This window comes from Panulirus ornatus, chromosome 61 (genome assembly GCF_036320965.1).
Source record: "Panulirus ornatus isolate Po-2019 chromosome 61, ASM3632096v1, whole genome shotgun sequence".
In the NCBI taxonomy this organism is placed as follows: Eukaryota; Metazoa; Arthropoda; class Malacostraca; order Decapoda; family Palinuridae; genus Panulirus; species Panulirus ornatus.
In genome coordinates this window covers 5,727,160-5,741,770 of record NC_092284.1, presented here as the reverse complement: position 1 = coordinate 5,741,770, position 14,611 = coordinate 5,727,160, and the positions used below count along the sequence as shown (strand labels likewise).

At 39.7% G+C, this 14,611-nt stretch overlaps 2 protein-coding genes across 3 annotated transcripts in view; one reads left to right on the top strand and one right to left on the bottom strand.

Moving 5' to 3' along the window:
- Positions 1-5,476, top strand: part of LOC139767430 (protein mono-ADP-ribosyltransferase PARP3-like) — a 28,432-nt gene extending 22,956 nt beyond the window's left edge. The window contains exon 5 of the mRNA XM_071696811.1: positions 2,963-5,476. Within this exon, the coding sequence (XP_071552912.1) occupies positions 2,963-3,135 (173 nt within the window). The 3' untranslated portion in view covers positions 3,136-5,476. The remainder of the gene's footprint in view (positions 1-2,962) is intronic.
- Positions 5,477-10,915: 5,439 nt separating this feature from the next.
- eIF2Balpha (eukaryotic translation initiation factor 2B subunit alpha) overlaps positions 10,916-14,611 on the bottom strand; it is a 29,601-nt gene continuing 25,905 nt past the window's right edge. For both annotated transcript variants that reach the window (XM_071696704.1, XM_071696703.1), the window contains exon 7: positions 10,916-11,875. In XM_071696704.1, the coding sequence (XP_071552805.1) occupies positions 11,720-11,875 (156 nt within the window). In that variant the 3' untranslated portion in view covers positions 10,916-11,719. The remainder of the gene's footprint in view (positions 11,876-14,611) is intronic.

Below are 14,611 nucleotides of genomic sequence, written 5' to 3'. Positions count from 1 at the left end.
GCATGTACAGAGCATCAGATTGGGGAAGAGCAGTGTGGTTTCAGAAGTGGTAGAGGATGTGTGGATCAGGTGTTTGCTTTGAAGAATGTATGTGAGAAATACTTAGAAAAGCAAATGGATTTGTATGTAGCATTTATGGATCTGGAGAAGGCATATGATAGAGTTGATAGAGATGCTCTGTGGAAGATACTAAGAATATATGGTGTGGGAGGCAAGTTGTTAGAAACAGTGAAAAGTTTTTATCGAGGATGTAAGGCATGTGTACATGTAGGAAGAGAGGAAAGTGATTGGTTCTCAGTGAATGTAGGTTTGCTGCAGTGGTGTGTGTTGTCTCCATGGTTGTTTAACATTTCTATTTACTTTATTTATTATACTTTGTTGCTGTCTCCCACGTTAGCGAGGTAGCACAAGGAAACAGATGAAAGAATGGCCCAACCCACCCACATACACATATATATACATACACGCCCACATATGCACATATACATACCTATACATTTCAAAGTATACATACATATACATACACAGACATATGCATATACATATATACACATGTACATATTCATACTTGCTGCCCTCATCCATTCCCATTGCCACCCTGCCACACATGAAGTCTCCCATTTCCCACCAACATCTATGATTCATGAGATTCCACGCCTCCTCTCATGACCTAATTGGTTAAGGGAAACTTGGCCACTTTCAGGCATCAGAAACCCTCCGACTCAGTTCCCAGGGCAATACAGTGATTTATTTAAACCTCTGTTATGTACTGTCACATGAAATCATTTTAAACCATTCTCTTTTTTGTGTCCCTAAATTCAGACCTGGGTCAAATACCCAACAAACATGGAATGTAACCACTTGGCCACAATGGTGCAAAAGACTCCCATCTCAGACTGTCATCCATGATCCATGAGATTCCTTGCCACATGTCAGACCATTTTCCAAGCATGATGGGCTGAACATGATCTCTAAGTAAGTACACTTAGCAGATAACTAAATGGAGGGTAATCTAGACTGAACTGATATGAATTATGGTGGGATGTACGCACTTGACAAATGTAAACCGAGATGATGGCAGATATGTCGATTGGTACCTTTTCTTCTACATTTGATGGATTATTTAACATTTTTCCTTTGTTTTTAATGACCATTTATATATATTTACTAAATGACTCTTTTCTCATGTCGTTAAACAAAAACCTTTTACAGAAGGCTCAATTAAAAGAGGTCTTTCTATATATATTTATTTATCTATTTATTATTACTCCAGTATCAATTCATATGAAAGAGTCCTGGTCTTACATAGGACCTTTCTAAAGATTCCTGAAGCCAAAGGCTGCAATTCTTCCAGTACCAGGAAAATTTACTTCCCAGCAGATTCCTCAACAGGTGCTATGTGCCAGCGCTTTATAAAAATTTTTGTCAGTCCCTCTCACTCACTCCTGTAGTATCATTCAGCTATGAAACTGTAAAACGTTTATTGGTGTGTTTTAATATTTTTCTCTTGTTCAAACTTGTAACTGACATTAGTGTGGACAGAGAAAAAATGTCTCATTCCTCTGCAGAAGTGATGTGAAGTGCTGTTATAAAAAGTGCGTTGTTATATTGCACGATATTTAAACCTTTATAACAACACACCAAATTTGTTTAATTCCATTGTAATGCCCCACAATATTCATGCATATGGCCAGCATCTGGTCCTTCCTTTAGATGACAACAAACTTGATGCCGAAGCACCGTGGGAATTCAGCTCTTGAGTATGATAATGACGACCCTGATTCTGATGGCAGCAACTATATGCTCAAGCCTGTTCCATCAGCTTCTGGTTACTCTGCCTAGAGGCACTGGGATACTGCATGGCAGACATGCTGCACCTTGAAACATAACTTTCCACCTGTTGCCTCTTTTCCTCAGGCAGGGCCAAGTGGTACAGAGGAACTGCAACAGGTGCAACCATCTCCTCTTCCCCATACCATCACAACTACATACCCTACTGTACCCTGTACAACTTCCTCAAGCATCTAAAAGGGATGATTCTTGTCAAATACTGTTTTATAATTTTAGTATAATCCTACAAAAATTATATTGTATGCATCCAGTATGTTGTGTAACGTTATACAACACAGATATTATTTTTTTTTTAAATCACTTTCACCCAAATCATACATGTGAGCAAAATTCTTAAACCTTCATAACATACTTAGACACTTATGATAACCAATGGAATTATAGAAAAATGGAAAAATAAAGATAATGGGAAAACTAAAAGTGAACAGTTTTGGAAAAATTTCTCTACTCCCTTTTTTAATTGTTTTTCAGTTTATCAGCCTCAGTATTATTTATATCAAGTTTCCAATTTCACCAATGAAAAGCTTAAAAATATGTGGTTTTGTTATGTAGCGCTTATTTTGCTTAGTTTTCTGCTGAGGAAAACACGAGTTGATTGTCTTGAAAACTAAAATGCACAACTTTGCATTGTCAAATATTTTTTTTTAATATTTTTTTTCCTGGTGTTACATAAAGGAGCAACTAATTTCATGGAGAACGTAGTTGGTTTTATGTCAAAAATGAAACTCATCAAAAAATGTGACCATGAAAAAATACAGCTCAGATATTTCATTCCAGAAGGTCACAACTAACCCCTTGTATGGGAGAAGCTAATGTTATTAGCAAGGCAATGCACAAAGATGTTAATGACCTGGGCAGGGTGCTTTATGGTTTTTGGTTGCTATAAATGAGCATCGGCTGACCTCATGAGTGTTACGGTGGTAAAAAAGTGATCCTTGTGGATACATCCTGTTTTGGGGGTTGTAAAGCATCGTTTTAACCCTTCACCATGCAAGTCTCTCTCAAATGCTCATATGGCTATACCTACAGTATGGAAATCTTTTTTCATCTTTGAAAATTTATAATTTCAAATGGTGTCATATTGATAACAAAACTGTACTTTCTATTGCAGATCCTAAGAGGTACATGAAAATGAACTTTGAAGGAAAAGAAGTGGTGGTTCCTCTTGGGAAACCACTGAACCAAAAGAGATGGAGCCACAGTGTTTTTGAATATAATGAATACATTATTTATAAGGAGAGTCAAGCTCGCATTCGATATATGGTAAAATTTTCATTCAGCTAGATTCCTCGTGCATTTGAAAAAAGTACTTAGCCAAATTTAAAGGAATTCAGAAGTACAAAACATTGAGAGGATACATTTTTGAGGGGAGCATGATTGGTACCTGGTGATGGTGAAGATGGGTCTGCATTAGGGTTATATCACCATGGATGTTCAAGCATTTTACAGACGAGATGGTGAGGGACACGAGTGCAAAGGTCATGGAATTAGGGCCAGGCCTATGGTATGTTGGGCACAGAGGATAGGCAGGCATGGGAGATGAATCAGTTCCTGTTTGCTGATGATGTGGATCTGATGCATACTCTATAAAGAAACTCCATAAGCTGGTAACAAAGTTTGGGAAAGTGTGTGATAAGGAAGAGTTGAGATTGAATATGAACAAAAGTAGGATGCAGTAGTGAGATGAAACAGAATCATTTGAGTAAAAATTTGATTATCTTGATTGTGGAGAACCAGGAGGAAGTGGAGTGGATGTGGCATCAGATGGAACCATGTAGGTTAAAGTGAGCTGTAGGATGGAAGAGGGGTCAAAGTTCTTAGTGCATCAACGAGTATGTGAAGGGAGGGGTCAAAGTTTGCTTGGGAAAAGATGGATTACTTTTGAGGATATAGTAGTATAAACAGCGTTTTATGTTTGAGAGTTAGGCCTTGAATGTAAAAGAAAAGATAAGGGTAGATGTGTTGGAAATAAAGCGACTGAAGACAGTATGTGGTGTAAGGTAGGCTTATCATACGAGGATAGACGGTGTGGAGGTGTGGTAGTAAATACAGACTGATTGAGAAAGCTGACCAGGGTCTGTTGGATATGTCTAGACATACGGAAAGGATAGGTAAAGAAAGATTGAATAAAAGGATCTTCTTATAAGAAGCAGAGGGAGGAATAAAGAGAGGGAGACAGGAGATGGAAGGATGGAGTGAAGGAGACTTTAAAGTGTCGAGGCTTGAACACAAAGGAGGGTGCAAGTCATGCATGTGACAGAATGAACTGGATTGGTTTGGTATATGTATATGGCAAGTGGTTAGGGTAAATCTTGGAATAGTCTGTAGGGCATGGATGTGGATTGTAGGCTCTTTTAATACTTTATATGATAGCACAATGTGTGCAAGCATGGCCTTTTTTCATAAGGTGAGAGAAGTTGGGAAAAAAAAGGCTTTATTGATCCCTTTATGTTTGATGTTATAGCTTTCCACATTTGTTATGCTTAGTTGAGAGGAAGCTAACCAGAGGGAAGAGTAGTATTTAGCTTTTATTTTTCTTTCTAATACCTTTTGTAGTTGCTCAAAAGCACTTCATTTTTTTGATGAGTATCCAGATCTGATATAGGACAACAAAAGAATAGACAATTTATGTTTGTACATCATATGCTAAGAACAACAGAAGAAAAATTATTTGTTTTTACATCAAAGGATACTAAATTATAAATCCAGGATTATGATTTATATAAAATATTATAAAATGAATCTGTCATTATATTTCACCTAACTGCATTCCCATTTTCATGGATCTCTGTCCCTTTCTTTATCTCATGGATCTCTGGCCATTTCTTTATCTTAGTGACTGCTGTGCATTGTGTCAGCACTTCAATGGCTGTCAAGTTTCACTCCTTTGGTCTTAGTTGGTGTCTTTTCTTTCAGTCTTCCCACGTGTAGCCTGCTGGCATTTTGTTCATATAAGTAAGTAATGGAAGGATAAGAGAGATGTGTGGTAATAAAAAGTGTGTGGTTGAGAGAGCAGAGGAGGGTGCGTTGAAATGGTGTGAATATATGAAGAGAATGATTAAGGAAAGGTTGTCAAAGAGGATATATGTGTCAGAAGTGGAGGGACCAAGGAGAAGTGGGAGACCAAATTGGAGGTGGAAGGATGGAGTGAAAAAGATTTTGAGCGAATGGGGCCTGAACATACTGGAGGGTAAGAGGCATGCAAGGAATAGAGTGAACTGAAACGATGTGGTATACCATGGTTGACGTGCTATCAGTGGACTGAACCAGGGCATGTGAAACATCTGAGGTAAACCATGGAGAAGTCTGTGGGGCCTGGATGTGAAAAGGGAACTGTGGTTTCGATGCATTACACATGACAGCTAGAGAGTGAGTGTGAATGAATGAGGCCTTTTTTGTGTTTTCCTGATGCTACCCTGCTAAAGCATAGGGGCAGTGATGCTGTTTCCTGTGGGGTGGGGTAGTGCCAGGAATGGATGAAGGCAAGCAAGTATGAATATGTACATGTGTGTATATGTATGTATATGTGGGTATATGTGCATATATTGATATGTATATATTGACATACAGTGTATATGTATGTATATGTGTGTGTATGGATATTCATATATATGAGTGTGTATGGGAGAGGATGGGCCACTCTTTGTCAGTTTCCTGGTGCTACCTTGCTGGTGCAGGAGATGGCGATCAGGTATAATAAATAATAATAAAATATATTTTCATACTTGATCACTGTTTCCAGTGTTAGCGAGGTTATGCCAGGAAACAGACAGAGGTAAACATACACACACATATATTACATACTCACACCTACACATATATACACTTATTATTATCATTATTATTATTTTGCTTTGTCGCTGTCTCCCGCGTTTGCGAGGTAGCGCAAGGAAACAGATGAAAGAAATGGCCCAACCCACCCCCATACACATGTATATACATACACGTCCCCACACGCAAATATACATACCCATACATCTCAATGTACACATATATAAACACACACAGACATATACATATATACACATGCACACAATTCACACTGTCTGCCTTTATTCATTCCCATCGCTTCCTCGCCACACATGGAATAACATCCCCCTCCCCCCTCATGTGTGCGAGGTAGCGCTAGGAAAAGACAACAAAGGCCCCATTCGTTCACACTCAGTCTCTAGCTGTCATGCAATAATGCCCGAAACCACAGCTCCCTTTCCACATCCAGGCCCCATAGAACTTTCCATGGTTTCACCCCAGACACTTCATATGCCCTGATTCAATCCATTGACAGCACATCGACCCCAGTATACCACATCGATCCAATTCACTCTATTCCTTGCCCGCCTTTCACCCTCCTGCATGTATACATATATACACATTGCAAGAAGTCACAGTGGTGCATGTGATCTAGTATTTGCTAATAACTACAAGGAATATGAAACATGATAAGTTCCCAAGTGCACTTTTGTGTAATGATCACATCATCAGGGAAGATATAAGAATGAGACAGAAGACACAGAACAGTCTGGTGATATATAAGGAAGAGATGTAGCTAAGAAGCCACTGGTAAACAAGCTTTTTTACCAATGGCGGGAAGAGAAGAGGCAGTCGATAGGAACATCATTCAATCAATATACAAGTCAAATGGTGAACACAACCTTCCCCACACCACATACTGTTCTTAAAGCATTTCATTTCCAACACATCCAACTCTTCTAAGCAATTTGATGCTAGGTTTCCACCTTTCATCCGAGCAACACTGCTGTTACCACTATACCATCAAACATACAAATCTATCCCCTCACTGACAGTGACCTCTTTTTCCACACATTCATCTATGACACCCAGGACATTATCTCCCTCATCCACTTTATGGTTGACTTCAGCTTCCATGGTTCCATCTACTGCCATATCCACTCCTGGGTATTTGAAACATTCCCTATCTTCCAGCTTCTCTCCATTCAAACTTACTCAAGCCAATCTGTCTCTCCCCAACTAAACTTCGTAACTTTAACATTACATACCTTAACAAACTGTATTGTTGACTGGTTGGTAAGGTTATTTAATGTATGTATGAATCATAGCGAGATGACTGAGGACTGGTGGAATGCTTGCATAGTGCCATTGTACAAAGGCAAAGGGGATAAGAGTGAGTGCTCAAATTACAGAGGTATAAGTTTGTTGAGTATTCCAGGTAAATTATATGGGAGGGTATTGATTGAGAGGGTGAAGGCATGTACAGAGCATCAGACTGGTGAAGAGCAGTGTGATTTGAGAAGTGGTAGAGGATGTGTGGATCAGGTGTTTGCTTTGAAAAATATATGCGAGAAATACTTAGAAAAGCAGATGGATTTGTTTGTAGCATTTATGGATCCGGAGAAGGCATATGATAAGAGTTGATAGAGATGCTCTGTAGAAGGTATTAAGAATGTATGGTGTGGGAAGTAAGTTGTTAGAAGCAGTGAAAAGTTTTTATTGAGGATGTAAGGCATGTGTACGTGTAGGAAGAGAGGAAAGTGATTGGTTCTCAGTGAATGTTGGTTTGCGGCAGGGGTGCGTGATGTCTCCATGGTTGTTTAATTTGTTTATGGATGAGGTTGTTAGGGAGGTAAATGCAAGAGTTTTGGAAAGATGGAGAAGTATGAGGTCTGTTGTGGATGCAAGAGCTTGGGAAGTGAGTCTGTTGTTGTTCGCTAATGATACAGCTAATGATACAGAACTGGTGGCTGATTTGGCTGAGAAACTGAAGAAGCTGGTGACTGAGTTTGGTAAAGTGGGTGAAAGAAGAAAGCTGAGAGTAAATGTGGATAAGAGCAAGGTTATTAGGTACAGTAGGGTTGAGGGAGGAAGTGAAGTGTTTTAGATATCTGGGAGTGGATTTGGCAGCGGATGGAATCATGGAAGCGGAAGTGAATCATAGGGTGGGGGAGGGGGCAAAAGTTCTGGGAGCGTTGAAAAATGTGTGGATGTCGAGAACGGTATCTTGGAAAGCAAAAATGGGTATGTTTGAAGGAATAGTGGTTCCAACAATGTTATATGGTTGTGAGGCATGGGCTATAGATAGAGTTGTGTGGAGGAGGGTGGATGTGCTGGAAATGAGATGTTTGAGGACAATATGTGGTGTGAGGTGGTTTGATTGAGTAAGTAATGAAAGGGTAAGAGAGATGTGTGGTAATGAAAAGAGTGTGGTTGAGAGAGCAGAAGAGGGTGTTTAGAAATGGTTTGGTCACATGGAGAGAATGAGTGAGGAAAGATTGACAAAGAGGATATATGTGTCAGAGGTGGAGGGAATGAGAAGTGGGAGACCAAATTGGAGGTGGAAAGATGGAGTGAAAAAGATTTTGAGTGATCAGGGCCTGAACATGCAGGAAGGTGAAAGGCTTGCAAGGAATAGAGTGAATTGGAGCGATGTGGTATACCGGGGTCGACATGCTGTCAATGGATTGAACCAGGGTATGTGAAGCGTCTGGGGTAAACCATGGAAAGTTTTGTGGGGCCTGGATGTGGAAAGGGAGTTGTGGTTTCAGTGCATTATACATGACAGCTAGAGACTGAGTGTGAACGAATGTGGCCTTTGTTGTCTCTTCCTAGTGCTACCTCGTGCACATGCGGGGGGAGGGGGTTGTCATTTCATAAGTGGCGGGGTGGCAATGGGAATGAATAAGGGCAGACAGTATGAATTATGTACATGTGTACACATGTATATGTCGTGTGTATATATATGTATACGTTGAGATGTATAGGTATGTATATGTGCTGTGTGTAGACATGTATGTATATACATGTGTATGTGGGTGGGTTGGGCTGTTCTTTTGTCTGTTTCCTTGCGCTACCTCGCTAACGTGGGAGACAGCGACAAAGTATAATAATACAATAAAAAACCTTAACATACACATGTATGTACATGTGTATGCAGGTGGGTTAGGCCATTCTTTCATCTGTTTCCTTGCCCTACCTCGCTAACGTGGGAGACAGCGACAAAGTATAATAAAAAAAAAACCTTAACTTACCTTTTTACTTTCTCACACACTGCCAGACTCAGAAATGAACTTCTGTAGTTCTCACTCAAGTCTATCATTAGATCTATGATATCAGTAAATATAAATGACTCACCTTCCAGGCACCACCACCCCCAACATACCATAAACTTGCCTGTCTCCAACACTTTCATAATTACTTCCCTCAACTCACCATCCACAAACAGAGTAAACATCCATGTAGATATTACACACCCTTGTCACAGACCTACCTTCAACCACTTACCCTCCTCTCTTCCTATTCGCACATAGGCATTACTCTGTCAACAGAAACTCCTCATCGCTTCCAGCAGAGTTCCTTCTTCACCACATATTTGTTATGCCTTCCACCCAACATCTCTATTAACCCTATCATATGCTTTCTCCAGGTCTATTAATGCCATAAACAAATCCCTTTCTCTCTCTTAAGTATTTCTCACCCACACTTCTAAGCAATTGTCTGATCCACATCTTCTACCCCTCCTGAAACCACACTGTTCCTCCCCAGCCTGATGCTTTGTGCATGCAATCACCTTCCTTCCATACAACTTACCAGGTATGTTCAGCAGATTTATACCTCTGTATTAGAACATTCACTTCTATACCCCATACCTTTATGCAATGGCACTATACAGGCAAGTCACCTTATGCCATAAATGCACTGAAAATCTTATCTAATCATCAATATTGTCAGCCCATTTCTCAAGAAATTCAACAACAATCCAGCCACATATCAAACTTCATCTTTCACAAAGCATTCACCACCTTCTCTTTTCACTAAACCATTTGCCATGACTCTCTCACTTCACATGCCACATCATCCGAAACACCCCCATCTGCCACCCTATCATTTAACACATTCAGCAGTCACTCAGAATACCCACTCCATTTCTTCTTTCCCTGGTACCACTTCCTCGTCGGCACCTACCTGCAGTATCTTCATTTTGTCTTTTTCTAACAAATTTAATGATGTGATTGCTTCCCAGCTTTATTTTTTCATATTTCTTTTCCTGATGGTGTATATATATACATATATATAGTGGTTCCAACAATGTTGTATGGTTGCGAGGCGTGGACTATGGATAGAGTTGTGCGCAGGAGGATGGATGTGCTGGAAATGAGATGTTTGAGGACAATGTGTGGTGTGAGGTGGTTTGATCGAGTAAGTAACGTAAGGGTAAGAGAGATGTGTGGAAATAAAAAGAGCGTGGTTGAGAGAGCAGAAGAGGGTGTTTTGAAATGGTTTGGTCACATGGAGAGAATGAGTAAGGAAAGATTGACCAAGAGGATATATGTGTCGGAGGTGGAGGGAACGAGGAGAAGAGGGAGACCAAATTGGAGGTGGAAAGATGGAGTGAAAAAGATTTTGTGTGATCGGGGCCTGAACATGCAGGAGGGTGAAAGGAGGGCAAGGAATAGAGTGAATTGGAGCGATGTGGTATACCGGGGTTGACGTGCTGTCAGTGGATTGAATTGGGGCATGTGAAGCGTCTGGGGTAAACCATGGAAAGCTGTGTAGGTATGTATATTTTGCGTGTGTGGACGTATGTATATACATGTGTATGGGGGTGAGTTGGGCCATTTCTTTCGTCTGTTTCCTTGCGCTACCTCGCAAACGCGGGAGACAGCGGCAAAAAAAAAAAAAAAAAAAAAAAAAAAATACAGCCTTAATATAAATTATATGTACTGTATTACTTTTTGCTCAGTTGGCTTTCATTAAATTTACTGTTTTTACTTGTATGATTATTTTGTGACTGTGTGAGATGTTCATATTTCTTTGGTCAAGATAAGAGAGATTAGTTTTTCTAATGGTGCATTCTTTTTATTCCAAATTCTGGGAAGACCCATATCCCCAATCAATCCAAATTTTGGAGGTTATTCTATGCCATAATAATAAGGCCAAGGTGAAGTTGTCTCCAGTACTATTACGTGTGTTCAGTATTCTAGAATTACCAAATAATCTTTACTGAAGATGTGTTATTCCCAAACCCCGAGATGTCATTTACCCAAAGCAGATGTGTTTAGGAGAACCTGAAATGGAACTGCAAAAAGAATTTATCTGGTGTATATATTTATTCTATAAAAGATATAACAGTTACTTTCACTGATGATTATCTCTACAGATTAAAACATGCATGTACCTTATCTAACTTATTCTTAAATTTTAGGTTACTCACAGTCCATCATACTTAAGCCATTCCCAAATTCTTTTTGTGCATGTAGTTACAAGTTTCTGTTCTTTAAGCTTATTATGTATTTGCTACATCCCATTATTATGAGAGAAGTAATCGACTTTTCTCTAAACCAAATCCTTTATATTACATGTTTTTATCTTGAACTTAATTATAAACTTATCTAAATCTGACACAGTACCTAAACCAAATGATACAAAAGTGATAAATATGAAATAGTTTAAGCATGGCTTTTCAAAAAAAATAAGCTGAATTCTAGTTGCACTGAAATAGTTTCCACCGGTAAACCAGCCACTTTGCTTCAAGGCTTCAAAGAAGTTTCACCCACATTTTACATTATTTCTCATTGTTCAGTGTCATGATTCAAACAATCCCATTTAATTTCATAATGCATAACTAGCATTAAATCAATTTAAGGATCCATAAAAGTGTATTTTCAACTCTAGATCACATGAACAGAAAAAATAACACAAATACTCACCCTGGAAGCAAATTTGATACCAAAACAATGAATCAAAATTATTCCTTTATTTCAGAGTTGTCACCATATCATTTTCAATGAAGTCTTCACTGTGATTCGACTTTACTCTTCCTGTGACTATGAGCATAACTGTTTTCCCAGAACACGTAAGGCTCATATATTGTTCTATTCTTATGTTATACATATTATGTATAGAGCTTTATGAGATGCTCAGTAACAGCTGATGTAGGCAACACTCCAAGGTCGGTGTAGAGAAGCGTTAAGTAGCTCGGAGGTGTGTAGTCAACCAATGGATGCTCACATCCAAGATCTGTACCCGAATTCAGGACAGAGGCTCGATGCTAAAAGCAGAAAAATACTGATCAGAAAACTTTGATTTGCCCCCCACCCATTAGCCTTTTCATACAATATTCATATTTAATCATACTTAATCGCTGTCTCCCACGTTAGCGAAGTAGTGCAAGCTGTCATCATTTATTCTAATCTACTCTTACATTTAACAATGCAGTATGCAGTATACTAATTATCTCCAACACCTAATGACAAAATGTTCTTTCTCACTGATGTTTAACTATCAACCCAGATGAATCTTTGATTCCATCTTAAACGCCACAGTATTCCTCACAGATTATTTCACTTACTATTACTTTACTTTCTCTCATTCATTATTTTCCTTTTCACTCTTGCATGAAAACACCACATAAACTCATTACTATAAAAGAAGGGGTGTTCTTATGTAAGTGGTGAAGATGGCATCTAAATGGGGTGGGTAGGAGAGTGGTGAATATTCTGGAGATATGAAAACTATGTCTCACCTATTTTTAATTACCCAAGGAACTCTTTCTAAGAATGAGTCCTTGTGTTATGAAGGGCCTCTTTCTAATAATGAGTCCTTGTGTTATGAAGGACCTCTTTCTAAAGAGTCCTGCTACTTCCAGTAGCAGGAGAATGTGGACTCTTTCGGAGTGAAAAGTTCTTTGAAGAGACTGTGCTCCCAGTGCTTCAGCCTTGATGAAGGTGACTTTTCACGTGTAGCGTAACCTCTAACAGGTCGAGTCCAGTTGCACAGGAAAGTCAAAACAGATGGGTAAAACATGGAAGGCACTGAGATGATTGCATGGTCATGTACGAAAGGCGTGGTCTTTCCCTCTTTCCATAAGCTTTCTACAAAATCTTAACTCTTAAAGGAATGAGCCTAGAAATATAGGGGGTCCCACAAGAAATACTGTCTTAGGAAAAGTTAAAGAAAGAAAATTTTGGCACATGATTCATATTTGTTGCTGTCCAGACACTTGAAACCGGCATGACTAATCACTTGTTAGGTGACTTAATAGCTTTGTCTCTTCTCCTTCACCATCAATGGATTATGGAAAACCAAAGAATTTTTGCCAGTGCTAACAGTTAAACATCTGCCAAATCATCATCACTATAATAAGGGCCCTAAAAACTATTACTAATTAGTCACTAACTGATTTGGGGTATCCACTAGGGCTGTACCTTCCCCTTCATATTTCATGGGTATGCAAGATACTGTGATTCTTTCCCAGTCCTAAATGTAGTTGCTTATGATAAAAGGCATCCCTACAATTTCTATATACATATAAAGTGTGCCTTTCAATTTTAAAGATGATAGGAAAATGCCACCTGTCCAAGCGTGGTTGGGGTCCCCACAGCATCCAAAATTGTGCAATATGGGCGACTTTTACCAGTACTAATTACAGAGCATCAGATTGGGGAAGAGCAGTGTGGTTTCAGAAGTGGTAGAGGATGTGTGGATCAGGTGTTTGCTTTGAAGAATGTATGTGAGAAATACTTAGAAAAGCAAATGGATTTGTATGTAGCATTTATGGATCTGGAGAAGGCATATGATAGAGTTGATAGAGATGCTCTGTGGAAGGTATTAAGAATATATGGTGTGGGAGGCAAGTTGTTAGAAGCAGTGAAAAGTTTTTATCGAGGATGTAAGGCATGTGTACGTGTAGGAAGAGAGGAAAGTGATTGGTTCTCAGTGAATGTAGGTTTGCGGCAGGGGTGTGTGATGTCTCCATGGTTGTTTAATTTGTTTATGGATGGGGTTGTTAGGGAGGTGAATGCAAGAGTTTTGGAAAGAGGGGCAAGTATGAAGTCTGTTGGGGATGAGAGAGCTTGGGAAGTGAGTCAGTTGTTGTTCGCTGATGATACAGCGCTGGTGGCTGATTCATGTGAGAAATTGCAGAAGCTGGTGACTGAGTTTGGTAAAGTGTGTGAAAGAAGAAAGTTAAGAGTAAATGTGAATAAGAGCAAGGTTATTAGGTACAGTAGGGTTGAGGGTCAAGTTAATTGGGAGGTGAGTTTGAATGGAGAAAAACTGGAGGAAGTGAAGTGTTTTAGATATCTGGGAGTGGATCTGGCAGCGGATGGAACCATGGAAGCGGAAGTGGATCATAGGGTGGGGGAGGGGGCGAAAATTCTGGGGGCCTTGAAGAATGTGTGGAAGTCGAGAACATTATCTCGGAAAGCAAAAATGGGTATGTTTGAAGGAATAGTGGTTCCAACAATGTTGTATGGTTGCGAGGCGTGGGCTATGGATAGAGTTGTGCGCAGGAGGATTGATGTGCTGGAAATGAGATGTTTGAGGACAATGTGTGGTGTGAGGTGGTTTGATCGAGTAAGTAACGTAAGGGTAAGAGAGATGTGTGGAAATAAAAAGAGCGTGGTTGAGAGAGCAGAAGAGGGTGTTTTGAAATGGTTTGGGCACATGGAGAGAATGAGTGAGGAAAGATTGACCAAGAGGATATATGTGTCGGAGGTGGAGGGAATGAGGAGAAGAGGGAGACCAAATTGGAGGTGGAAAGATGGAATGAAAAAGATTTTGTGTGATCGGGGCCTGAACATGCAGGAGGGTGAAAGGAGGGCAAGGAATAGAGTGAATTGGAGCGATGTGGTATACCGGGGTTGACGTGCTGTCAGTGGATTGAATTGGGGCATGTGAAGCGTCTGGGGTAAACCATGGAAAGCTGTGTAGGTATGTATATTTTGCGTGTGTGGACGTATGTATATACATGTGTATGGGGGTGAGTTGGGCCATTTCTTTCGTC